The sequence below is a fragment of the Myotis nattereri genome (genome assembly GCF_964212035.1).
Source record: "Myotis nattereri genome assembly, chromosome: Y".
Taxonomy (NCBI): Eukaryota; Metazoa; Chordata; class Mammalia; order Chiroptera; family Vespertilionidae; genus Myotis; species Myotis nattereri.
Genome location: NC_138094.1, coordinates 12,976,969 through 13,004,046, shown reverse-complemented (window position 1 = coordinate 13,004,046; position 27,078 = coordinate 12,976,969). Strand labels below are relative to the sequence as shown.

The 27,078-nt window shown below is 43.1% G+C and overlaps 1 protein-coding gene across 1 annotated transcript in view; it reads right to left on the bottom strand.

The window, feature by feature from the left end:
• The window catches only part of LOC308512339 (centriole and centriolar satellite protein OFD1-like), a gene marked incomplete at both ends in the record, with an annotated part of 114,819 nt that overhangs the window by 23,926 nt on the left and 63,815 nt on the right, over positions 1–27,078 (bottom strand). Inside the window, 2 exon segments of the mRNA XM_081082113.1 lie at positions 21,880–21,957; positions 22,613–22,684. Coding sequence (XP_080938239.1) covers positions 21,880–21,957; positions 22,613–22,684 — 150 coding nt within the window.

Genomic DNA, 27,078 nt, shown 5'->3' with positions numbered 1-27,078 from the left:
AGTTGTAGTATTTCCACTCAGCCAGTTTTCTCATGGTCTGGAGGATGGTTGTTCTGTATTTTAGCTGTAATTTTGATTTGGTTGTGGGAGGCAGCAAGTACAGGCATTTACCTAACCTGCCATCTTGATTCTCCTCTTGCTGAGGATATTAGCATCCGTGTTCATTAGGGATATTGTCCTATAATTCTCTTTTTTTGTAGTTTCTGGTTTTGGAATTGATATAATGCTGGCTTTGTAAAAAGAGCTTAGAAGTGTTCCTTCTTCTTGAATTTTTTTGAATAGTTTGAGGAGGATATGTGTTTGTTCTTTGCACATTTGGGAAAATTCTTCTGTAAATCCATCTGGCCTAGGACTTTTGTTTGCTGGAAGTGTTTTTATTATTATTACTGCTTCTATTTCATCAATAGTTATTGGCCTACTCAGCTTTTCTGGCTCTTCTTGATTGAATTTTATAAGACTGTATGTTTCTAGGGATTTGTCCATTTTGTTGGCATATAATTGTTCGTAGTATTTGTTTACCATTCATTGTATATCTGTGGTGTCTGTTATTATACCACCACTTTCATTTCTGATTTTATTTATTTGGATCCTCTCTCTTTGATTCTTGATGATTTTGACTAAGGATTTTCATCAACTTTGTTTATCTTGTAAAAAAAAAAAAAACACCAACCACCCAGCTCTTATATTCATTAATCTTTTGTACTGTTTTTTTTTTATTCTCTACATAATTTAGTTCCATTCTGGTCTTTATTATTTCCTTCCTTCTACTTCCACTGGGCTTTTCTTTTTCAAATATATTTTATTGATATTTTACAGAGAGGAAGAGAGAGGGATAGAGAGTTAGAAACATTGTTGAGAGAGAAACATCAGTCAGCTGCCTCCTGCACACCTCAAACTGGGGATGTGCCTGCAACCAAAGTACATGCCCTTGACAGGATTCAAACCTGGAACCCTTCAGTCTGCAGGCCGACACTCTATCCACTGAGCCAAACCGGTCAGGGCACTGGGTTTTCTTGCTGTTCTCTTTCTAATTATGTATTGCGGGTTAAAGAGTTTATTAGTGTTTTTTCTTGTTTCTTGAGGTAGGCCTATAGCATCTATCTTTTTGTGTTTTTTAGTTTTCATGTTGTGATTAATGTCAAGTTTCATAGCATTACGGTCAGAGAAGATGCTTGATATGCTTCAATCTTCTTAAATTTATTGAGGCTTATTTTGTGTCCTAACATGTGTCTGACCTATAAAATATTTCAAGTGCACTTGAAAATAATGTATATTGTACTGCTTTGGGTGAAATTTTCTGAAGATATCAATTAAATCCATCTGATCTGGTGTGTCATTTAAAGCCACCATATCCTTACTGATTTTCTGATTTGAATATCTATCCATTGATATCTATGAGGTGTTTAAATCCCCTACTGTGACTGTATTGCTGGTAACCTCCTGCCTTATGTCCATCAAGATTTGCTTTACATATTTTAGTGCTCCTATGTTTGGTACATAAATATTTACAAGGATTATATCCTCTTGTTGGATTGTTATTGTTATCATTTTATAGTGTTTTAGTTGTATTAACTATAACTTTTGCTTTAAAATATATTTTATCAGATATAAGTTTTGCCACCCAGCAATTTTTTCTATTTGTGTGAAATATCTTAATTTTTTTTTTTTTTTTGCTTTTAGTGTATGTATCTTTTGTAGACAACATATGTATACTTTTTCTGTTCTTATCTATTCAGCTGTCTTATGTCTTATGTTTGAAACTTTTAAGCTATTTACATTTAAAGTAAATACTATGTTTCATATATATTGCCATTTTAGTCTTTTAACTATGTTCCTTTGTTTTTCTTCTTTACCTCTTCCTCTTCCCTTTCTCCCCTCCTTCTTAATGCAGCCCCTTTAACATTTCTTGTAATACTTAGTGGTAACAAACTCCTTTTGATTTTCCTTGCCTGGGAAGCTCTTTTTCCTTTAATCCTATTTAATAAAAGAGAAACATGCAAATTAACCATCACTCCATTCCACCCACAAGCCACGCCTAGCAGCCAATCAAGAGCAAGTATGCAAATTAACCCAACCAAGATGGTGGCAGCCATGGAGCTGGAATGAGCAGGAGGCTTGGGTTACCCCTGGTGATGGAGGAAGCCAAACTTCTGGCCTGCCCTGACAGTCCCTGGCCTCCCTCAAGGCTACAAAGTTTCAATTATAGAAGATAAATAAATCCCAGATACCTGCTTCCAGCCGGCAAGAAGGGGCTAGGAGCTTGGGTCACTGGGGCCATGGCCATCCTGCAAACAGCCATCAGGCCCTCACCCAGGCTGGCCAGGCACCCCAGTGAGGACGCCCACCCTGAAGGGGATGTGGCCAGCTTTAAAAAAGCCTTCAGCCCCTCACCCAGGCTGTCCACACTCCCCCAGCAGGGATCCTCACTCCATGAGGGCATGACCGGCCTGCAAACCACCACAGGCCACTTACCTAGGCTGCCCCATGCACGAAGAAAACCCCTACCCTGATCCAGGGCACCCTTCAGGGCAAACCAGAAGGCCCCCACCCATGCACCAGGGCTCTAGCTAATCTAATAAAAGAGAAACATGCAAATTGACTGTACCTCTGCTACACCCACAAGCCACGCCCATCAGCCAATCAGGAGCAAATATGCAAATTAACCCGACTCAGATGGCAGCGGCCACGGAGCTGGGGCAAGCAGGTGACTTGGGTTGGCCCCGGCAATGGAGGAAGCCAAGCTTCCAGCCTGCCCTGCCGGCCCTGAGCTCTGCTCAAGCCTACAAAGTTTCCATTCTAGAAGATAAATAAATCCCAGATACCTGCTTCCAGCCATGGCCGTGGCCAGCCTGGAAACAGCCATCAGTCCCTCACCCAGGCTGGCCAAACCCCCATGGGGTGAAGGTCCCCACTGGGGGGCTTGACTAGCCTGCAAACAGCCATCAGCCCCTCACCCAGGCTGCCCAGGCATCCCAGTGGGGACCCCCACCCTGAAGGGGGTGTGGCTAGCCTAAAAACGGCTCTCAGCCCCTGACCCAGGCTGGCAGGCATCCCATAGGGACCCCCACCCTGACCTAGGACACCCTTTAGAGCAAACCAGACAACCCCTACCCATGCACCAGGCCTCTATCCTATATAATAAAGGGGTAATATGCAAATTGACCCTAACAGCAGAATGACTGGGAATGACTGGTCACTATGACACACACTGACCACCAGGAGGCAGATGCTCAATGCAGGAGCTGTCCCCTGGTGGTCAGTGCACTCCCACAGGGGGAGCTCTGTTCAGCCACAAGCCAGGCTGATGGCTGCCAGTACAGCGGTGGTGGTGGGAGCCTCTCCCACCTCTTCAACAGCGCTAAGGATGTCCAACTGCAGTTTAGGCCTGCTCCCCACTGGCAAATGGACATCCGCTTAGGGCTCCTGGCTTGCCAGCGGGATGTCTGACTGCCAGCTTAGGCCTGATCCTCTGGGGATTGGGCCTAAGCCAGCAGGTGGACATCCCCCAAGGGGTTCCAGACTACAAGAGGGCACAGGCCAGGCTGAGGGACCTCCCCCTACAAGGTCACAAATTTTTGTCACCGGGCCTCTAGTCTATACTAATAAAAGGGTACTATGCTAATTAGACTGGGAGACCTTCCAGGAGACCTCTGGACATCCTCCCGGACAAAGCCATGGTGGCAAGGCTGAGGTAGAGGTGGTTAGAGGCCAAGAGGGGAGGGCATTTGTGGGTGATCAGGCTGGTGGGGGGCAGGGCTATTGGGAGTAACAGACCAGCAGGGGGACCAGTTGTGGCAAGCAGGCCATCAGTGGGGGTCAGTTGGAGGTGATCAGGACAGTGCGGGGGGAGGGGGAATGCAGTTTGGAGTGAGCAGACCAGCAGGGGCACAGTTGGGGGCAAGCATGCTAGTGGGGAGGGAAGTTGGGGACAAGCAGGCCCGCAGAGGGGGAAGTTGAGAGTGAGCAGGCTGGCAAGGCAGGAAGTTGGGGGCAAGCACACTGGCACAGAGGGTAGTTGGGGGTGACTAGGCTGGCAGAGGGGGCAGTTGGGGGCAATCAGGCAGGCAGGCAGGTGAGCAGTTAGGGGTCAGCAGTCCTGGATTGTGAGAAGGATGTCCGACTGCCATTTTAGGCCCAATCCCTTCGAGCGGTCCCAGATTGGAGAGGGTGCAGCCTGGGATGAGGAACACCCCCTACTCATTGCACGAATTTCGTGCACCAGGCCACTAGTTTTAAATAATTGCATTTCTTGATAATGTAGCCTTGTTTGTAGGTCCTTTATCTTCATCTCTTTGACTATTTCATGCCAATCCCATCTGACCTGGTGTTTCAGCTGATAGTCCTACAGGACCCTCCTTTTAGGTAACTATCTTTATCTTGGAGCTTTTAAGATATTCTATTTGTCCTTAACCTTTGCAGTTTTAATTACTATATGTCTTGGTGTGGGCTTCTTTAGTTCCTCTTGTTTGGGACTGTGCTTCATGACTGTGCTGTTTTTCTTCACCAGGCTAGTATAGTTTTTGTTCATTATTTCTGAAAATAGGTTCTCATTCCCTTACTCAATCCCTTCTCTTTCTGGTTCCCCTGTGATGCAGATGTTGGTACATTCTATATTGTCCCTAAGTTCCCTTGAATTATCCTCTTCCTCCTTCTCTCTCTCTCTCTCTCTCTCTCTCTCTCTCTCTCTCTCTCTCCCTCCCTCCCTCCCTCCCTCCCTCCCTCCCTCCCTCCCTCCCTCCCTTCCTCTCTGTGTTAATCCTCACCTAATAGTATTCTTCCCATTGCTTTTCAGAGCATGGAAAAGAGAGAGATCAATGTCAGACATATCAACTGATTGCTCCTGCATGCATTCTAAACAGGGGCAGGGACAAACCCTCAAGCAAGGCCCATGTCCTCAACCAGGAACATGGTGTGCAGGTTGATGCTCTAACCAATGAGATAACCAGCCAGGGCTAATTATCATTTTTTCTGTTCATCTGATTGTGTTTTTTTATACCCCATCTTCCAAATTGGTGAATCAAACCTATGCTTCATTTAACCTACCATTTATTCCTTTCAGTGTATTCCTCATTTCAAATATCATACTAGTATTCTTTTTTTTTAATGAGCAGTTAAAAGTGAGGTATTTTTAAATGTATTTTCAGGAGAGAGAAATGTCAGTGTGAAAGAAAAATAATTGATTTCCTTCAAATGTACCGACTGGAGATTGAACCCACTTTTAGTTTATGAGACAATATTCCAACTAATTTAGCCACTGGCCAGGTTCAGATATTGTATCCTTTATTTCTGACTGGTTATTTCTTATGGTTTCTATATTCTCTTTCATGTGGTTGTAGTTTTCATTAAGTACCTTGTGGTTCTAAGTTCTTTGAGCATCCTTATAACCTTTTCCTGAACTGTCAGATAAGTTGTTTGCCTCAATATTACTTAGCTCTTTGATTACATGGATCACTACCAAATAAATGCCCCTTGAATAAATCAGATAAAGATTTGAAGTAAAATAAAGACCACCCATTTATTTTCTGTGATAAAGGACTTTTATGGGCGGGCCTGTTTTTCCCCCAACACAGTCTTTCCTTGCAGAGCCCACAAAATTGGTAACTGTAAATTCTTTTTGAGTAGTAGCTGATTTATCAAAGCCAGTTCTCAAATTACATGTAAGATTTTTATGGGAAGAAAAACTGTTCCTGCATCTGAAAGTGTTAAATATGTTGAAATATAAGGAACTTGAAATGTAGATTTTGTAGGAAAGATGAGGGAAATAAATGTGAAAAAGTGTTGCCACATCAACTGTAAAAATTCCCAATCAGAATTTTTACTTTTTTGGAATGAAATAGTTATAAAATGAAAAATGTATTTTTACTACTAGAAATTAGTTAACACAGACTGCATGCTTTGCTTGTAATTTTTAAGTTTGATTTTGAAATTCACTTAATTATTTTATGTTAATTATGTAGTTATTATTTACCCAAAATAAACATTGTTTACATTTTTTAGGTCTTTCGTGTAATTGATTTTTATTGTGTAAAAGACCTTTCATAGGAAAGATATTTGCTCTACAGTTACTTGAAAATAACCACAATGTTTCTTAATTTCTGCATTAGTTTATGAAATTACTCTATGGTAAAAGCACCCTCTTGTTTTATATTTGCCTTTTAATAACTTTGGCCATTTTTCCAAGTGCATTATATCTGTATAACTTTTCTTCTGCCTTTTAATATTGACTCTACTAGAACATGCTTTCAGTATCTGATGCCTCTGATTGCAGAATGAGTATTGAACTTGGGTGGAGCAGCAGAGCCTAATCCCAGGTCCCCGCCACAGCCCACTTGGGCGGAGCCAAGACTGACAGAGCTGCGGGGACTCTGGGGCCCATCACAGGAGGAGATATATAGGTCAGAGCCTCCCCACTAGTTCAGTTCCGGCTTTGAATCTGGAATTCCTTGGACTAGAAGATCTGTGAAATAAAGGTTAAACTTTCCTCCCTCAGAGTGTTAACTGATTGTTCTCCCATGATTTCTGCCACATTTTTGCTGTACAGAAGCTTTTTGCTCTTAGGTAGTCTCATTTGTCTCTTTTTCCTTTGTTTCTCTTTCCTTGGAGACAAATAAGAAAATATATTGCTTCAAGAGATGTCTGAAATTTTACTACTTGTAATCTTTTAAGATTTTTATTATTTTACAACTTATATTTGTCTTTAATCCATTTTGAGTTTATTCTTGTGATTGGCTTAAGATGGTGGTCTAGTTTCATTTTTTTTTTTTTTTGCATGTATCTGTCCAGTTTTCCCAATATTTACTGAAGAGACTGTCTTTACTCCCTTCTATGCTCTTGCCCCCTTTGTCAAATATTTATTGGCTATAAAGGCGTGGATTGAATTCTGGGCTCTCTATTCTATTCCACTGATCTATGCCTGTTTTTGTGCCAATACCAGTTTGTTGAGACACAACAATGGCTATATATGACAAATCCACAACTAACATCATACTCAACAGTGAAAAGCCGGAAGCTTTTCCTCTAAAATCAGAAGGATGTGTACTCTTGTAACTTTTATGCAACACAGGATGAAAGACCCAGCCAAAACAATTAGGAAATAAATAACCCACCTATCCAAATCAGAAAGAAGTAAAAGTGTCTCTATTTGCAAATGACATGGTATCATATATAGAAATCCCTAAGTACCCTACTACTGTTGGAACCAATAAGAAAAATCTGTAAACAATGAAAAACCAATATATAAAATTCAATGCACTAACAATGAAAACTCAGAAAGAAAAATTAAGAAAACTATCATTTACAACAGTATCTACACCAATAAAAGAGAAACATGCAAATTGGTGTCACTAAGCTACACCTACCAGCCAATCAAGGAGAGTATGCAAATTAACCCAACAAAGATGCCAGCAGCCATGGAGCAGGAGGCTTGAGTTGCCCCCGGTGATGGAGGAAGCCAAGCTTCCCCCCTACCCTGGCCACGCTCAAGGGAGGAAACAACACGCAGCCGCGGCCAGGAGCCTGAGAGATCAACACAGAGGGGTGCCTGCTCCAATCCTCAGCAGTGTGGCTGGGGGCAGGCCCCCAGTGTACACGGACACACACACACACACACACACACACACGGGGTGCCTGCTTGCCAAGCCTCCGACGCGGCTGGGGGCAGGCCCCCAGAGTACACACACACACACACACACACACACACACACACACACAGAGGGCCTGCTCCGAGCCTCTGCTGCCAGACTGTGGCTTAGGCCCACTCCCTGTCAGTAGGACATCCACTAGGGCTCCCGGACTATAAGAAGGGGCAGGCTGGGCTGTGGGACCCCCGACCCTCAGTGCAAGAATTTCGTGCACTGGGCCTCTAGTAAAAATAAGAAAATACTTAGGAGTATATTTAACAAAGATAAAACATCTATACATTGAAAACTGTAAGACACTGATAAAAGAAACTATAGACACAAATACATGGAAAATATTCCATGCTCAACTGGAAGAATGCTGGTAAGATGTTCATATTACCCAAAGAGATCTAAAAAGTCAATGTAACACTTATCAAAATTACAAAGTCATTTTTTTTCATAGCAATAGAAAAAAAATCCTAAAATTTGTATAAAATCACAAAACAACAAAAATCTGAATAGCTAAAATGATGTTAAGAACATAATTGGAAGCATCACACTTCTGATTTCAAAATATGTTACAAAGATATAGTAATCAATAGTATGGTATTGGCATAAAAATATACATAGATCAATGAAACAAAATGGAGATCCTAGAAATAAATCCACGCTTATATGGTCAATTAAGTTATGACAAAGCAGCCAACAATGTACAATAAGGAAAGAAGTCTCTTCAACAAATTTTATCGGGAAAGTTGGGTAGGCACATGCAAAAGAATAAAAATTGGACCGCTATCTTACACCCTATACAGAAATCAACTCCAAATGGAATACAGACTTGAATGTAAGACCTGAAACAGTAAAATTCCTAGAACAAAACATAAGCAAGCTCCTTAACAGATTTGGCAATTATTATTTTTTTTTGGGGGGCGGGGGGGGGGGGGTTTAAGACCAAAAGCAAAGCTAACAAAGCCAAAACAGATAAGTGGGACTACATCAAAGTAAGCTTCTGCACAGCAAAGAAAATCATCAACAAAATAAAAAGGCAAACTAGATAGGATGGGAGGAAGTATTCACAATTCATCTACTATTATATGATAAGAGGTTAATATCCAAAGTATATATTCTGTCCCTTTCATACAACTCAACAGCAAAACACATTAAAAACAATTAATCCAGGCACTAGGAGCTACAGCTGGCATGGACCCTGCAGGGCTGGATGGCGGTGGCGGTGGCGGCAGCCATGGTGAGGAGGACAGACCCCACTCCCAGTGGCCATTCAGGACCTTTACCTGACGGGCCCATCACTCGGGATCCAGCTGCCATTTTGCTCAAGACAGGAAGGCGTCCCAGGACTGCAGGTACTTCAGCGAGGATTCTGCTTCCATGGAGACTGGTGCAGCTATCAGCACCCGCAGCCCCCGGGCCACGTGCAGTGGGGGCCGCCGCCATTCCTAGCCGCTTGTCACCCAGCCAGGACTCCCGCTGGGGCTGACCCGCAGGGGCTCCGAGCCCACCTACTTGCCCACAGTGGCTGTGGGTTAGGGAGGGGCTGAGGCCGAGGCTGAGGCCATCTGGGACACGGAGCCTGGCCTCGAGGGGCTGGCCAGCCGGAATGAGGAGCTTGGTGGCTGACATCACCTGATGGAGATCACGGCTACTCCCAGAAGTCTCGGCCTAAGTCAGACCCTGCCCAGGGGCTCTGGGCCCCACTTCAGAGCACGGACCTTGCGAGGGAGCAAGACAGCCGCGATGTCGTGTGTGGCATCTGCATGGACAAGGTGTGGGACAAGCCGGAGGGCAAGCGGATCTTCGGCATCCTGCCCAACTGCACACAAGCCCACTGCCTGGGCTGCCTGAGCACCTGGCGGATGAGCCGCCAGCACTTCCCGCTGAATGTCATCAAGGCCTGTCCCCAGTGCCGTGTCTATTCCAGCTACATCATCCCCCACAAATTCTGGGTGAGTGAGGGGGGCAGAGAAGGTGCAAATCATCAGGAACTTCAAGGCTCGGACCAGCCAGATCCGATGCTGGTACTTTGCGCGGGGGAATGACCGCTGCCCCTTCAAGTCTGACTGCATTTACCTGCACCAGCTCCCGGACACGGCCCCATCCTCGGCTTCTCCCTGCCCATCCTCGGCTTCTCCCTGGCCCAGATTGCACATAGCCGGCCTCCGGGAGTGAGATGGTGCTGGGCTCCGCAGTGCTGCTGGAGGACGGATGTTCCTGGATTATAACCTGGCCGCGGCCTTCTTGGGGTTAGAACTCCTGCTGGATGGCACCAGTTCTTAACGACAGGCTCCTGCAGCCAGGACCAACGTGTGAGGGGTGGGGTTGAGGGGCAGGGTGAGTTAGGGGGAAGGTCTTTCCCCTTTTGGGGTTTCTAACACGTCTGTGACAAATGTAAAACTTGTATGTTACCTATGACGTTAACGGAGCCCACTAAGTGGGATGGAATTAGCCCCCTCTCCACCTCCATGAACATGAGAAGGGTGGAGGGCTCTGGGTAAAGGGGAGGGTTCTCACTGCCTTACTAGGGACTTGGATTTTAACTTTGCCCTTTTGTAGAAGGATTCTGACAGAAAACCAATAAAATGCACCTAAGCCAAAACAAACAAAAAACAATTAATCCAAAAAATAGGCAGAATTGAAGACGTTTTTCCAATGAAAACATACAAATCGCTAACAGGTACATGAAAATGTGTTCAAAATCACTAATCAGGGAAATGCAAAATCAAAACCACAATGAGCTATAACCTCACACATTTAGGTTGGCTATCATAAAGAAGACAAATGTTGGTGATAATATGGAGAAAAGGGGAACCCTTGTGCACTCTTGGTAAGAATGTAAATTGGTCCAACCACTATGAAAAACAATATGGAGGTCCCTCAAAATATTTAAAATAGAACTACCATATGATCAGCAATTCCACCTCTGGGTATTATCAAAAGAAAATGAAAACAGAATACTGAAGACTCTGCACTCCAATGTTAGCAGGTATAATGCAGCAGTAATCACAATAGCCAAGATATAGAAACAACCTAAGTGCCTAGTGTCTATAAGGGATGAATGGAGAAAAATATGTGTGGGTGTGTGTAAGAGACTACTATGAACAATTATAGGCCAACAATTGAACATCCTGGATAAATTCCTAGAAACACAGCCATGAGAAGACATGGAAATCCTCGCATATGCAACAACATGGATGATTCGTATGCTAAGTGAATAAATTACAGAGACAAATGCTAAATCTCTATATGTGGAATCTTAAAAAGAACTCATATAAACAGAGACTAAAGTAAGGGTTTACCAGAGGCTGAGTAGTGGGCAAAAAGAGACGTTGGCCAAAAAGCATATACTCCCTGTTAGGGAATGAGTAAGATTGGGAAATCTATTATGTGTTATAGTAACTATAGTTATAATGCTATGTTGTATAATTGAATATTGATGAGAGTAGGTCTTAAATGTTCTCACCACAAATATTTGATAATTATATGACATGATGCAGGTGTCATTGAATTCCATGGTGGCAAACATTCTGCAGTAGTGTGCCAAATGAACACATTATATACCTTACCTTAAACTCACAATCTTCTGTCAATTTTATCTCAATAAAGCTGGAAGAAAAATAATGTTATCTAAGAGCTGTTGCAAGAGATGTCAAATTCTTGGTGGCAACATGAGTAAATGTTTTGCTTATGCTAATTGTGACAAAAAAAAAATAGTGCTTAAATTCTTTCAATTACTTTCCAAAATATTCTTCAATAGCCCTGGCTGGTGTGGCTCACTTGGTTGGAGTGCACCAAAAGGTCACAGGTTTGATTTCTTGTCAGGGCACATACCCAGGTTGCAGATTTGATCCCTGGTCAGGCACGTAGGGGAGGCAACCAAACTGATGTCTGTCTCTGTCCCCGTCTCTAAAATTAAAAAAACTAAGAAATGAAAAACATATTGTCAAGGATTAAAAATACTTCAAAGATAAATTTCTTAAAGCCTAAAGAATAACACTACAAAGCCTTATCATTTTGTTGTAGAACTCAAGGGCTAGACAAGTATTAATGGCAAAAACAATTCAGCTTAGCTTGTATTTGTAAAGGAAGATGATCCACTCCAGGATTTTCATGGAAGGACTGACCAGATAAATCCTTCCTGTGTTAGGCTGGATTTGGGTGAAGTGCATTTTCTAAAGGCCATTCTGGAAGAGCTTCTAGGGGCTGAGCCATTCCCAGTCCTGGGATGTATTCCATAGAAGCAGCTCCAGCACAGCCCAGGCTAGAGGCAGCGATGCTGGTCTAGACACCTGGGTCCTGGCTGCACAACTGGATGGTCACAAGACCTTGGTCAAGTCTCTAACCTCTGTGTCCCACGTTCCCTAATCTATAAAATGCAGGCAGTCACACTTCATATGGCTGATATGAGCATTAAGTGAGTTAATACAGGTACAAGTTTAAAGAATACCTGACACACAGTCAGTAAGTGCTCAGTAACTGTTACCTTTTCTTCTCAGGGTTTGGGTTCATTCTCAAGACAAAGATGTCAGAAATAAAGCCCAGTGTACTATGCTGTTTCTGGCACCTAGAATGAAAAACCTTTGTCTTTATTTTGAGGGACAAATCAGAAGGATGGTGCTGGGGAAGATGGCCTCTGGTTTGACAGGCAATAGCCCAACTCTGGAGAGCAAGGAACACAGAAGAAACGACCAAAATGCAGTCCGGAAATTTGACCAATAACATGATTTTCAAAGAAATATCTAACACAAAAATGAGGAAAAAAACACGTAACAGCTCATTCTAGTGTAATGAAAGGTCTAAGTATGAGAAATTCTGATTATTTTTAATTTTATACACTAGAGTACCAAATTAAATGATGAAAAAGAAACCACCCTGTATTAAACAAACATTTTTTATTGAGAATTGTATTTATTACATTGTGTTACATGAGAAAAAAGCTGGGCAACACAGGTGGTTACCAGAAGTCATCTGGTTCTTCATGAGACAGCCCTGTGAAACTAAATTAGAGAAAGACAAAAATTTTAAAAATTTGTTAAATTCTTGTCAGTTCATTAGGGGACCTTTCTAATGTTCTCATTCCTTTCCTAATCAGTAGCCATATCATAACTTCAAAATGTAAAAGATTCTTTTGGCAGTCAGTAATTTTGATTAATTCAATAGTTTCTTAGAGGCAGACCTCAACATATGAACAATGCTCTTGGGCTAACAAAGTCAGCAATGTGATGAATGATTTGCATAAGAACACAATGTTGGGGAAAGGATACCTTTAATCTTTATCACTAGGGAGCAGCTTGTCCACTTGTGAGTCTTCTCTGACACTCTTTATTGAGCTCTGAAAAGAGGAGAAAGAATAATTTTGAAATTAGAGGTGTATTAATGTATTAATTTTATTAAACAACTAGGGGCCCGGTGCACGAAATTCGTGCACCGGGTGTGTGTGTGGGGGTAGTGTCCCTCAGCCCAGCCTGCCCCCTCTCACATACTGGGAGCCCTCAGGCGTTGACCCCCATCACCCTCCAATCGCAGGATCGGCCCCTTGCCCAGGCCTGACGCCTCTGACAGAGGCGTCAGGCCTGGGCAGGGGACCCACATTTCCCCCCATCACTGGTTCTGCCCCCAGCCCAGGCCTGATGCCTCTGGCCCAGGCGTCAGGCCTGGGCAGGGGACCCCCAGACCCCTCCGATTGCTGGCTCTGCCCCTTGCCCAGGCCTGATGCCTCGGCCAGAGGTGTAGACTCCCATCACCCTCCGATCGCCTGATCAGCCCCTTGCCCAGGCCTGACGCCTCCGCCAGAGGTGTCAGGCTTGGACAAGGGACCCCCATCTCCCCACGATCACTGGCTCTGACCCCCGCCCAGGCCTGAGGCCTCTGGCCCAGGAATCATGCCTGGGCAGGGGACCCCCATCTCCCTCTGATCGCTTGCTCCACCCCTCGCCCAAGCCTGACACCTCTGACCCAGGCTTCAGGCCTGGGCAAGGGGACCATCATATCCCCCCAATCCCCGGCTCCGCCCCCCACCCAGGCCTGATGCCTCTGGCCGAGGCGTCCGGCCGGGGCAGCGGGGACCCGCAGCGGCAGCAGCGCCGTGATCCCCCGCTCTGCCCCTGCCCAGGCCTAACACCTCTGGCCGAAGCATTAGGCCTGCGCAGGGGACCCCCAGCTCCCAGTGGTTGCAGGCTCCGCCCCTGCCCAGGCCTAACGCCCCTGGCCTAGCCATCCGGCCCGGGCAGCGGGGACCCGCAGTGGCAGCGGGGGGCGCCGCCATCGCGCGGGCTCCGCCCCTGCCCCTGCAGGACGCCTCTGGCTGAGGCATCCGGCTCGGGTAGCAGGGACCCGCGATCATGGGCTCCGCTTTAGGCACAGGCAAGGGACCCCTAGCTCTCGGGACTGCCAGTTTCGACCGTGCCCAGCTCCCATCGCTGGCTCCACCCCTACTTCCTGCTATCACTGGCCAGGGTGGCAAAGGCGCCTGATTTTCAGATCATGGCTGGGGGGCAGGGCAAAGGTGGCCCCAGGGCCGCCTTTGAACTGCCCCCCACCTCTTAGCTCCCCCCTGGGTTTCCCATCACTGTCAGTGGCAGGGAGCTTCTTCCTGCTTTCCCTTTCGCCTCCCTGCATGTGCCTACATATGCAAATTAGCCGCCATCTTGTTGGCAGTTAACTGCCATCTCAGTTGGCAGTTAATTTGCATATAGCCCTGATTACCCAATGAAAAGGGTAGTGCCGTACGCCAATTACCATTTTTCTCTTTTATTAGTGTAGATTTTGATTTCTCTGAAACTCTTAAAAAAATGATTTTGAAAATATCAGAAGATCACAGACATTCCAGAAAACTGGGATCTTAACCCAGCCAAAGGAATGACATTTCAATTTTTCAATTTTATTTATTATTTTGTTAGCTTTTGTTTTTCTTTTTTGTTCCCCCCCCTTTTTTTTGTTTGTTGCTTTTATTCTTTCTTCTTTCTTTGTTCTCCTTTTTTTGTTGTTTGTTCCTTTATTTCCTACTTCTGTACACATTATTTTTTCAACCACGTGAGCAAAAGACATGTGAGCGGTGCACTCTTGTCCAGGGAGCATTAGCCCCGTGAGCAGCCTGCGTCGAGCCAAAGAGAGGCAGCCTCATGTGGCCTGCCCCTATCCAAGGAGCAGCAGCTGTGTGAGCAGCCCGCTTCCCCATCCGAAGAGCAGCAACCACATGAGCAGTCTGACCTGTCCGAGGAGCAGCAGCTGAACAAGCATCTTGCCCTTGTCCAAGCAGCAGCAGCCGCACAAGCAGCCTGCCCAATCCAAGGAACAGCAGCTGTGTGCCCATCCGAGGAGCAGCAGTTCTGCAAGTGGCCTGGCCCCATTCGAGGAGCAGCGGCAGCCGAACCCGGTCCAAGAAACAACAACCACATGAGCAGACCGGCCACATCTGGTGAGTGGCAGCTCTACACAGCATGCACCGGAGGAGCAGAGCCACAACAGCCTGCACCTGTCTGATGAGCAGCAGCCGATACTAGGAGCAGTAGCCCCACAAGCAGCCCACCACAGAGGAACAACAGCAGCATGCAGCCAGCCCCCAATCAAGGTTCAGCGGCCACGTGAGCAGTCCGCTCCAGGTCAAGGAGTAGCAGCTGCGTGCGTAGCCAGCCCCAACCAAGGAACAGCAGCTTCGTGATCAGCACATCCTCTGTCTCAGGAACAGATTCTGTGTGTGAAGCCTCCCCCCACCAGCCAGAGGAGCCACCACAACTGTGAACAGCACCCACCAGAGGAGCTGCTGCCAACTGAGGAGCAGCTGCTACAATAACCGCCAGAGGAGCAACCACAGCCCGAGGAGCCACTGCCACCCAAGGAGCAGTCGCTGAATGACTCAACATCTAGATATGTCGGTGAGATCAAACATGGGTACACAAAGAAACCCCCGAAAGAAAGAGAAGGAGGACTCGCCAGAAAAGCAGCTAAGTGAAACCGAGGCATGCATGACAGAAAAAGAATTCAGATTAAGGGTCCTAGAGTGCATAAACCGGATGAAGGAAAAACTCAACAACTTATGCAAGAAGCAAGAAGAAACAGATAAAAAAAATCAATAAATTATGTAAGAACCAAGAAGAAATGAAGAGAGATATAGCTGCAATAAAAAACACCATTGAAAGTTTCAACAGTAGACTAGGAGAAGCAGAGGACCAAATTAGCGAATTAGAAGACAGGGAAGCAAAACTCCCAAACTGAATTGCAATTGGCGAAAAAAAATTAAAAGACAGGAGGAGAGCCTAAAGGAGCTATGGAACAACATGAAACGAAACAACATGCGAATAATAGGGGTGCCAGAACAACAGAAAGAGGAACAAGACTTAGAAAACCTATTTGAAGAACTAATATCAGAAAACTTCCCTGAGGTGGGGAAGAAAAAAGAGTCACACAAGCACAGAGAGTCCCAAACAAGGTGACCTTAAAAGACCCACATCAACACACATCATAATTACCATGGCAAATGTTCAGGACAAAGAGAGAATCTTAAAGGCTGCAAGAGAGAGACGGAAAATTACATACAAGGGATCTCCCATTAGATTATCATATGATTTCTCAACTAAACACATCAGGCCAGAAAAGAATGGACGGAAATTTACACAGTGATGCAAAGCAAAGCAATGAATCCAAGAATACACTATCCAGCAAGACTATCATTCAAAATTGAAGGGGAAATAAGAAGCTTCACAGACAAAATAAGGCTAAGGGAGTTTATCAATACCAAGCCAGCAATGCAAGAAATGCTAAAGGGATCAGTGTAAAAAGAAGAAATAAAAAGCTCAGAAAGAAAACACACAGAAAAAATAGAAATGGCTACAAACAAGTACCTTTCAATAATAACTTCAAAGGTAAATGGACTAAATGCTCCAACCAAAAGACATCGAGTGGCTGAATGGATAAAAAGAAAAAAAACAAAAACAAAAACAAAAACAAAACAAAAAACATGACCCATACATTTGCTGTCCACAAGAGACTGACCTCAGAATCAGGGACTCACACAGACTGAAAGTGAAGGGATGGAAAAATATCTTTCAGGCAACTGGAAATGAAAATATAGCTGGGGTAGCAATACTTATATCTGACAAAATAGACCTCAAAGTGAAGGCCATAATAAGAGATAAGGGAGGCCACTTCATAATACTAAAGGATTGAATATACAGAGGATTTAACCCTGAAAAACATATATGCACTCAATACAGAAGCACCCAAATACATAAAAAAAAACTCCTGGAAGATATCAAGGGAGAGACTGACAACAATACAATCATAGTAGGGGACTTTAATACACCACTGACATCACTGGATAAATCCTCTAGACAAAAAAAAAAAATGGTAAAGAAACAGCAATCCTAAATGACTCACTAGATCAGATGGACTTAATTGACATCTTCAGAACATTTCACCCCAAAGCCACGGAATATACGTTCTTCTCAAGTGCTCATCGGACATATTCAAAAACAGACCACATACTGGGTCACAAACAAAGTCTCCCCAAATTCAAGAAGATTGAAATCATACCAAGCATTTCCTCAGACCACAAGGGCATGATACTAGAAATAAACTAGAATAAAAACAACTCAACATTTTCAAACACTTAGAAATAAAAACACTTAGGAGCTGAATAGCATGTTATTAAATATTGATTGGGTTACCAATGAGATCAAAGAAGAAATTAAAAACATCCTGGAAACTACTGACAATGAAAACACAACAATCCAAAACCTATGGCACACAATGAAAGCAGTCCTGAGAGGGAACTTTATAGCTCTACAGGTCTATCTCAACAAACAAGAAAAAATGGTAGTAAATCATCTAAAACTACCTCTCAAAGAATAAGAAAGAGAGCAACAAGGAAAGCCCAGAAGGAGCAAAAGGAAGGAGATAATAAAGATTAGAGCAGAAATACATGACATAGAGACAAAAAAAACAATACAGAAAATCAATGAAACCAAGAGCTTGTTCTTTGAAAGGATAAACAAGATTGTTGAACCTCTAGTCAGGCTCACCAAGAAATAAAGAGAGAGGACCCAAATAAACAAAATCAGAAATGATAATGGCGAAATAACAACAGACCCCAGAGAAATACAAATGATTGTTAAAAAATACTATGGACAACTCCACTCCAACAAACTAGACAACCTGGAGGAAAAGGACATATTCCTAGAAACATACGTCATTCCAAAACTCAATCAGGAAGAATCTAAAAATCTCAACAGGCCAATAACTATGGAAGAAATTGAAGAGTCATCAAAAAGCTTCCAGCAAACAAAAGCCCAGGACCACACGGCTTCACAGGGGACTTTTACCAAACATTCAAGGAAGAACTAAAACCTATCCTCCTCAGACTACTACAAAAAATTAAAGAGGAAGGAACACTTCCAAGCTCATTTTATGAAGCCAGCATCACCCTAATTCCAAAACCAGGTAAAGACAACACAATGAAAGAGAATTACAGGCCAATATCCCTCATGAACATAGATGCCAAAATCCTCAACAAAATCTTGGCAAATCAGATCCAGCAGTACATAAGAGAGATCATACACCATGAACAAGTAGGATTTATCCCAGGGATGCAAGGATGGTACAATATCCGCAAATCAATAAACATGATATACCACATAAACAAATTGAAAGAAAAAAAACACACAGTCATATCAACTGATACAGAAAAAGCATTTGACAAAATTCAACACCCATTTTTGATAAAACCTCTCAGCAAGGTAGGAATAGAAGGATCATACCTCAACATAATAGAAGCCATATATGACAAACCCACAGCCAACAGCATACTCAATGGGCAAAAACTAAAACCATTTCCCCTAAGAACAGGAACAAGACCGGGATGCCCACTCTCACCACTCCTGTTTGACAGTGTACTGGAAGTATTAGCCACTGCAATTAGACAAGAAGAAGAAGAAATAAAAGGCATCCAAATTGGAAAAGAAGAAGTAAAACTGTCTTTATTTGCAGATGATATGATATTATACATAAAAAAAACCTAAATACTCCATCAAAAAACTATTAGACTTAATAAATGAATCTGGCAATGTAGCAGGATACAAAATTACTGCCAAGAAGTCAATGGCATTTCTATGCACCAATAGTGAACTTACCGAAAGAGAGACTTAAAAAGCAATCCCATTTACCATCGCACCAAAAAATACTAAGCTACCTAGAAATAAACTTAACTAAAGAGGTAAAAGACCTCTATTCAGAAAATATTCATGTTCTTGGATTGGTAGAATCAACATCATTAAAATGTCCATAATACCCAAAGAAATGTATAAATTCAAGGCACTTTCCATTAAAATACCAATGGCATATTTCACAGACCTAGAACGAACTCTCAAAAAATTCATCTGGAATGAAAAAAGACCCCAAATAGCTGCAGCGATCCTGAGAAAGAACAATGTAGGTGGGATCTCAATACCAGGTATCAAGTTGTATTACAAAGCCACTGTTCTCAAAACTGCCTGGTACTGGCACAAGAACAGACATATAGATCAATGGAATAGAACAGACAGCCCAGAAACGGGCCCGAACCAATATTCTCAATTAATATTTGACAAAGGAGGCAAGAACATACAATGGAGTCCAGATAGTCCCTTCAATAAATGGTGTTGGGACAATTGGACAGATACATGCAAGAAAATGAAACTAGACCGCCAACTTACACCACACACAAAAATAAACTCAACATGGATAAAGGACTTAAATATACGACCAGAAACCATTAGAATATTAGAAGAATCCAAAGGCAACAAAATCTCAGACATATGCCAAAGCAATTTCTTCACCGATACAGTTCCTATGGAATTGGAAACTAAACAGAAATAAACAAATGGGACTACATCAAAATAAAAAGCTTCTGCACAGCAAAGAAACTATCAACAAAACAACAAGAAAACCCACTGCATGGGAGAACATATTTGCCAATGTTATCACCGATAAGTTTTTAATCTCCAACTAGGGAACTCATACAACTTAATAAAAGGGAGATAATCCAATCAAAAAATTGGCAAAGGACCTAAATAGACACCTTTCAAAAGAGGACATTCAGAAAGCCAAGAGACATATGAAAACATGCTCAAAGTCACTGAAATCATCCGAGTGATGCCAATCAAAACAACAATGAGGTACCACCTCACACCTGTCAGAATGGCTATCATCAACAAATCCACAAAACACAAGTGCTGGAGTGGATGTGGAGAAAAAGGAACACTCGTGCACTGCTGGTGAGAATGCAGACTGGGGCAGCCACTATGGAAGACAGTATGGAGTTTCTCAAAAAACTACAAATGGAACTCCCATTTGACCCTGTGATCCCACTTCTAGGAATATATCCCAAGAAACCAGAAACACCAATCAGAAAGGATATATGCACTCCTATGTTCATAGCAGCACAATTCACCATAGGTAAGATCTGGAAACAGCCTAAGTGCCCATCAGTAGATGAATGGGTTAAAAAACTGTGGTACATCTACACGATGGAATACTATGCTGCTGTAAAAAAGAAGGAACTCTTACCATTTGCAACAGAATGGATGGAACTGGAGAGCATTATGCTAAGTGAAATAAGCCGGTCAATGAAGGAAAAATACCACATGATCTCACTCATTTATGGATAATAAAGACCATTATAAACTTATGATCAAAAATAGATACAGAGGCAGAGCTGCCTCAAACAAACTGTCAAACTACAGCGGGAAAGCCGGGGAGGGCTGGGTGGCTGGAGAGGGGTGACAAGAGATCAACTGAAGGATTTGTATGCATGCATATAAGCATAACCAATGGACATAAGACACTGGGGGTAAGCGAGGCCAGGGGATTGTCAAGGGCGGGAAAAAAAGGAGACATATGTAATACTCTTTATAATACTTTAAGCAATAAAACAATAAAAAATACTAAAATAAAAAATAAAATAAAATAAAATATCAGAGAGGAATGGAGAGGGAGAGATAGAAACATCAACAATGAGAATCATTGATTGGCTGCCTCCTGTACGTCCCTCACTGGGGATCGAGCCAGCAACCTGGGTTATGTGTCCAGACCAGGAATCAAACTGTGACCTTCTGACTCATAGGTCAACACTCAATCACTGAGCCATGCTGGTTGGGCTGAAAACTTTTTGAAATATACAGTAGGTCCTCGGGTTATATCGCGACATAACGCGATTTTCCCCGTTAAGTCGGAACCCACCTATAGAATCACCTACATCACTCACATGGAGCACATACACAGCAGTAATGAAGTGAAAGAGTGAAAAAAAAAAATTAAAGCAAGATAACAATTCCTGACCTTTACTTGTGGCAGATAATAAAAAACAAAGCACATATGTACATATGTCGAAATGACGGAACTTTTTTTTATTAACACTGTAAATGGGAGATAGTGATGTAACCGCAAAACAACATACATCGAGTTCAACGTAACCCGAGGACTGCCTAAATATAATTTGAGTCCAAAACGTTGACTTTTAGATGTGAAATTTAGCAAGCACTCTAACTGTCCTGTGCGCATTCTCAATAGCCATAGTATTCTAGACTTATGTAATATATTAGAGGCCCAGTGCATGAAATTCGTGCACTCAGGGGGTCCCTCAGCCCGGCCAGAACCCTCTCACATTCTGGGAGCCCTCGGGGGATGTCCCACTGATCGCTTCGCGATGCTACAGAGGTGGGAGAGGCTCCCACCACCACCGCTGCGCTCGCCAGCCATGAGCCCTATGGGAGCGCACTGATCACCAGGATGCAGCTTCTGTATTGAGCATCGGTCCCTGGTGGTCAGTGCCCATCATAATGACTGGTCATTCTGCGGTTCAACCATTTGCATATTAGGATTTTATTATATAGAATTCATGTCTCAGATAGTACCAATCCATTTGTTTTTCATTGATAGCACTTTCATTCTTGTTCTGAAAATAATGAGATAGCTCCAATTTTACAAACCTTACCAATCAAGATCTGTTCACTCTTTGGCCCAAGCAAAGGAGATAACATTTTGTCAGAAGTGTAATATACATACGACTTGAGGCTCCATTTGAATTTTGGATTTCCTCTGCTGTTACCTTTTGTCTCCAACTCCTGTCCCAAGGTTTTCTAACAAACCACAGAAGCCCTCACATCCTCACATACAGACCACTGGTCCATAGCATCAGTACCTTATCCACCTTCTTCAGGTCTTGGTCCTTTTGGGTGATATGCATGTATTTCTTTAAAGCATATTCACCACAAACAGATTTGTCTTTCATTTCCTGAGCACTCACTTCTAATTCTTTCTCCATTTCCGTCTTGAAAGACTCTTCAATAATCTGCTGTAAATAGATGACCAGCAAAATAGGAGATACACATATACATTTTAAAAACACATAGTACTATAACTCTGTTTCTTTATGTGACATGTGCATGACAGAAAACTGTTTCATTCGTTGCTACTATCAAAGTGGCACAAATATATCATGTAATGAAGAATAGGAATTACTGTGCCTAAAGTGTCTGTGTTCCAGATCAAATGAGCCAGGAATTCAAGGAACATGATACAGAAGATTAATCTACGTAAGGTCCAGCAGGCATGAGAAGTAGCAGGGTAATCCATCTGCCTGGGACCAGAATCAGGACATAGAAAGTCAAAGACAATGAGGAGGGAGGAGGGCAGGGCAGCCTGAGGAAGCCACCAGATTGGCAGCCACCTCCCCCAGTTTCTTCTGGTCCTAGCCAGCTGACCTTGAAACCCCTTACACAGGGAAGTTCTACAGCAAAGCAGAGTCCATCTCCTTTCCGAGTGTGTTTTCAGGAACATGAGAATGCATGCTCACAGACTTGCAAAGCTCCCTTTTCCTATGAGACTCCTATTATGCCCATGTACAGCCCTTTTCAGTGGGCTTAAGCACAGGAGAGGATTGGGATGCCTGCAGCAAGCTTTTTAAAAGTTACCTACTAGCATGGAGAACTGAGCTATGCTTATTATACCTTTTCTCGATCCAGTTTTTCTAGTTTTCTCCGTTCTCTTTCCAAAGCTTTCTGTTCATTCTGCCTTCTTTCTTCTCTCAGCTTCTGTTCTTTCAGCAGGTTCCATATTCTTTCTTCTTCACTCTCTTCTCTAACTTCTTTCTCATCTGCACCTAAAGAGACAGAAAATAAAGAGCAGAGGCCCAGGGAGACAGCTCAACTCTCAGTTGATTGTGTTGGCCTGCTGATCCATCTTCATGGTCTCGCAGCCTCCAGCCCCACACCTGGCACAGCATCTGCCTTTTACTTTACTTAGATGAAAACAAGTCACCCTTGCCATGAACAACTTCAACTGTCCTCCTGCCACAACACATTTCCTTATCTTCCTCACCCCTTCTTCTGTACTCTGCCCTTCGCAAGCCTTGCATTTCTGCCTCTATCCTCAGTTGTAACTCTCTATTTAGGATTCTAACTTAAACATTAGTCTGTATTTATACAGCAGTTGTATAACTCTTCCCCTAATTCCCACAAAAGCAATCGAGCCTCTCCCGCCCAGAACAGTACAAAATTAGTACAAAACCAGCACCCCGCCCCTGAACCCCCCTAGTCATCTTACCAACATTTCCCACTTGCCCTGGGCCGATCCCTTCCTGGAGTTTTAGCTATTACCTCTGCCCTGATCATTCTCACATCTTTTTCTCTAGCACAGATCCCTCCCCGAGTCTCATCCGCATTTCTGGCCAGTTCCCTACCATCAACACTTGGAAATCCCACAGCATCAGCTTCAGACCTGAAGTTATCATTCCTGTCCCTTTTTATCATGCCTTTCTACACTACATTCACTCATCCACCAGGGCTTACAGGCTCTAACTCCCCCAGATACTGCAATAAGACTACCTCTCACCTTTTACCTGGACAGCTGAGCTGAAATAACCTAATCAATGTGCTCACCCTGACATCAGTCTCTCTGCCTTCAAGCAACCACCATCAGCAGCACCCTTCATTTCCTGAAAAGAAGACCTGGATTTCTGTTGCTGTCTCTGCTCTGGTGGTGTCCACACCTTCTTTCCGGACTGACCTGAAATAGTACACTACTTCTGCACTGGGAACACTGCACCTCCAGCAGCAGACTCATGCTACCTGGGTATATTTGTGCCTCCCTTGCTCTGTGCTTTGCTTTCAATCTCTCCCTAACCTAATACTCACTTCCTCCCACCTCTCCCACACAACCCCACCACTGAGCAAGCGCCCAGGACCCTGAAAAAAGAGATAAACGAACAGAAGAATATACCATGTTCATGGACTGGTAGAATTAATATCATTAAAATGTGCCTACTATCCAAAGCAATCCTTAGATTCAATGCAATCACTATTAAAATGCCAAGTGCATATTTCACAGATCTAGAAATATGCAAAAAATTTATATTTGCATATAAATTTGAATGTTCTGAACATTCAAATGAGATACAGAACACTGAAAAAGACCCCAAAATAGCCACAACATTCGTTTTTGTTTTTGTGTGTTTTTTTTTCGGTATAGCAAAGGCGGAGATTTGTTAAAGAACAAGTACAGACTCCAAAGTAGGGAGGGGGAAAGAGTACCACAGAACAGACTCCCACATAGGGAGGGGGGTAGGGTCCCCTAGCCTCAACATTCTTGAGAAACAGGAACAAATGAGACTACATTGAACTAAAAAAACTTCTGCAAAGCAAAAAAAAATCAGCATCAAAATGAAAAGGGAATCCACTGTATTGGAGCACATATTTGCCAATAATACATATGGTAAGGGGTTAATTTCCAAAACACATAAAGTACTCCTATAATCCACCAAAAGAAAAACAACCCCATTAAATGTGGACAGAAAATCTAAATAGATACTTCTCCAAAGACAACATACAAATGGCAAGAGACATGAAGATAGGCTCAATGTCACTAATTATTAGAGAGATGCAAATTAAAATGACAATGAGGTGCCACTGCAAACCAGCCAGAATAGCAACCATTAATAAGTCATACAATAAGTGCTGGTGAGGTTGTGGATAAGAAGGAACCTTAGCACACTTCTGGCTAAGGAATACAAGATACAGCCACTAAGTAAAACAGTATTCCTAAAGTGACACCTCTCCACCACCACATTTACACAGTATTTTGTACCTGCCTTCTCACAACCACATGAATCTGTTTGTTCTACATCTATTGTTCCAGGCTTTATTTGTCTATTCCCTGTAGCTCAAAGCAAAAGTCCTCACCTGTCACAGGTTTAACTCAATGTCAATCCCACAGATGGCTATGCTTGCCTTTCTCCTCTGGCTCTGGAAGAGCCTAAACTTTTGTAGGCTACACTTTCCCCCCAGCAATGCTAAGAGACAAATTCATAGGTTCACCAAAGGATTTTGAAGGTTTTTGCTAACAGGACAGAAACAACACAGTCATTTCGGACTCATACTCCTGGTCATGAAATTCAAATACCAGAGGAGGCAGTTGATCATTTTCACAGGCAGAAATGCAATCTTCTTCTTGCTTGCAGACCTAAATGCCATCACTTTATCACATGGAATAGCAATCTCAAAATAGAAATGCTGTTTGGTTGCTGACTTTAAACAATAAAGAAGAAAAAAGGACTATATCTTTGCTGTGCATTGCATAACAACATTTCGTTCAACAGACCACATATATGACAGTGGTCCCATCTTCTCTCTATATAAAAGTCCAAGCAACGGTTAAGACTGGCCGGTAGCTATGATGTGCACTGACCACCAGAGGGCAGATGCTCAAGGCAGAATCTGCTCCCTGGTGGTCAGTGTGCTCCCACAGCCAAGCTCCCACGACCAGACAACTTCCCATGGTTGCTCCCGCGACCCCACCCCTGCCAGTAGGCCCCGATCAGGAGTGGACAAGATGGCCCTGTTCACCAGCCAGGCCAAGGGACCCCCCAAAATCATGCACCAGGCCTCTGGTAAGATTATAATGGAGCTGAAAAATCACTACTGTCTAAGTGGTGTGGCTATCACCACATGGTAATGTAATACAATGCATTACTCCCGTGTCTATGGAGATGCTAATGTAAACCAACCCACTGTGCTGCCAGTCATATAAAAGTACAGCACATACAACTACGTCTAGTACCTAATACTTAATAAATATAATAAAGGACCATGTCACTGGTTTATGTATTTACTACACTACCCTTTTAATCACTGTTTTATAGTGGTTTTTTTTTTTTTCTAATGATAAAGAAAAGTGTGCTGTGAAACAGCATCCCATGTTATATGGGCAGCAACTTCATATACCTCATGTTTATTACATCTCTCGATGGCGTCATTTTCTCCTGTGCTTGATTTAATCTTGTTTTGTACAGTAACATGCTGTATGTGCTTGCACCGGAGGGGCAATAGGCTACCTGGATGTACAGGAGGCTGTACCACCTAGATTTACAAAAGTGCACTCTGATGTTCACACAACAATGAATTCCCGAAGGACACATTTCTTAGAATATATACCTGCTATTAAATGGTGCATGACTGTACTTTGTAGCTACCTAATTAGTATTTCCACTGGACATCTCAAAGATATCAAGTTTTGGATTTTTTCACTTCCCTTTGTATCCAAACGAAGAGGGGAAATGATGATTATAAGAGAATTTTTCAATGATCAATGTAAACATTACTTAAGAATAATTTTAAAAGCCATTGTTATAATTTTCATTCTATCTCTGAGATAGAACACCTATGAACTCAGTTGGTTTCCTTTATTGTATTATTTTTATTTCCTACTCACCCAGGTCTCTGCGAAACAACCTATCACAGCCACTCTTGGGTGGCCACTGCCCCTACTCAGTATCTATCCCATCAGAGGTCTTGGTGATGGCTAGCTGACTGCTGACTTTCCCACTAGAAGCTCCATGAAGAAAGGGCTTGGGTTGTCCCACTGCAGTATGCCCAGCACCCAGCACACAGGAGGTGTTTGTTTTTCTTTTTTCACAATTAAATCAATGAGGTGATATTGGGTGATAGAGTTTTCATATATGAAGTGAAGGTTCTCAATGAAGTCTCGCTGAATGAGTGCTTTACAGGATGGTGTACCCTGGAATCAGTGAGAACAATCCTTTCAAAGTCTTGTTTCCTTTGGCAATTCCTCATCTCCCTGAGTATGCTGACTTGAACCAAGAAACTACTTACAAGAGGCGTTGAACATGATAGTCCCATCCAAACACTGGAAAAACAAGAGGTGGTTTTACTTAAGAAATCTCCTTTCAAGCTTGAGGCTTAAACTCTTTAGTTCAAGGAGAAAAAGATCTGGCTGGAGTATGAGACAAAGCTCTAATCTCCCCCTAGAGCTTTCCTCCCTGATTCCACACAGGGGAGGGAAGTGTGTAAATTAGAGACAGTAAGAAGAAAGAGAAAGTGGGCCAGACAAGTTTGATGACGAGTTTTCCTCCAATGTCATCAGCTCTTCTGAAAACTGAAATATAAAGGTTCTTCTGTCC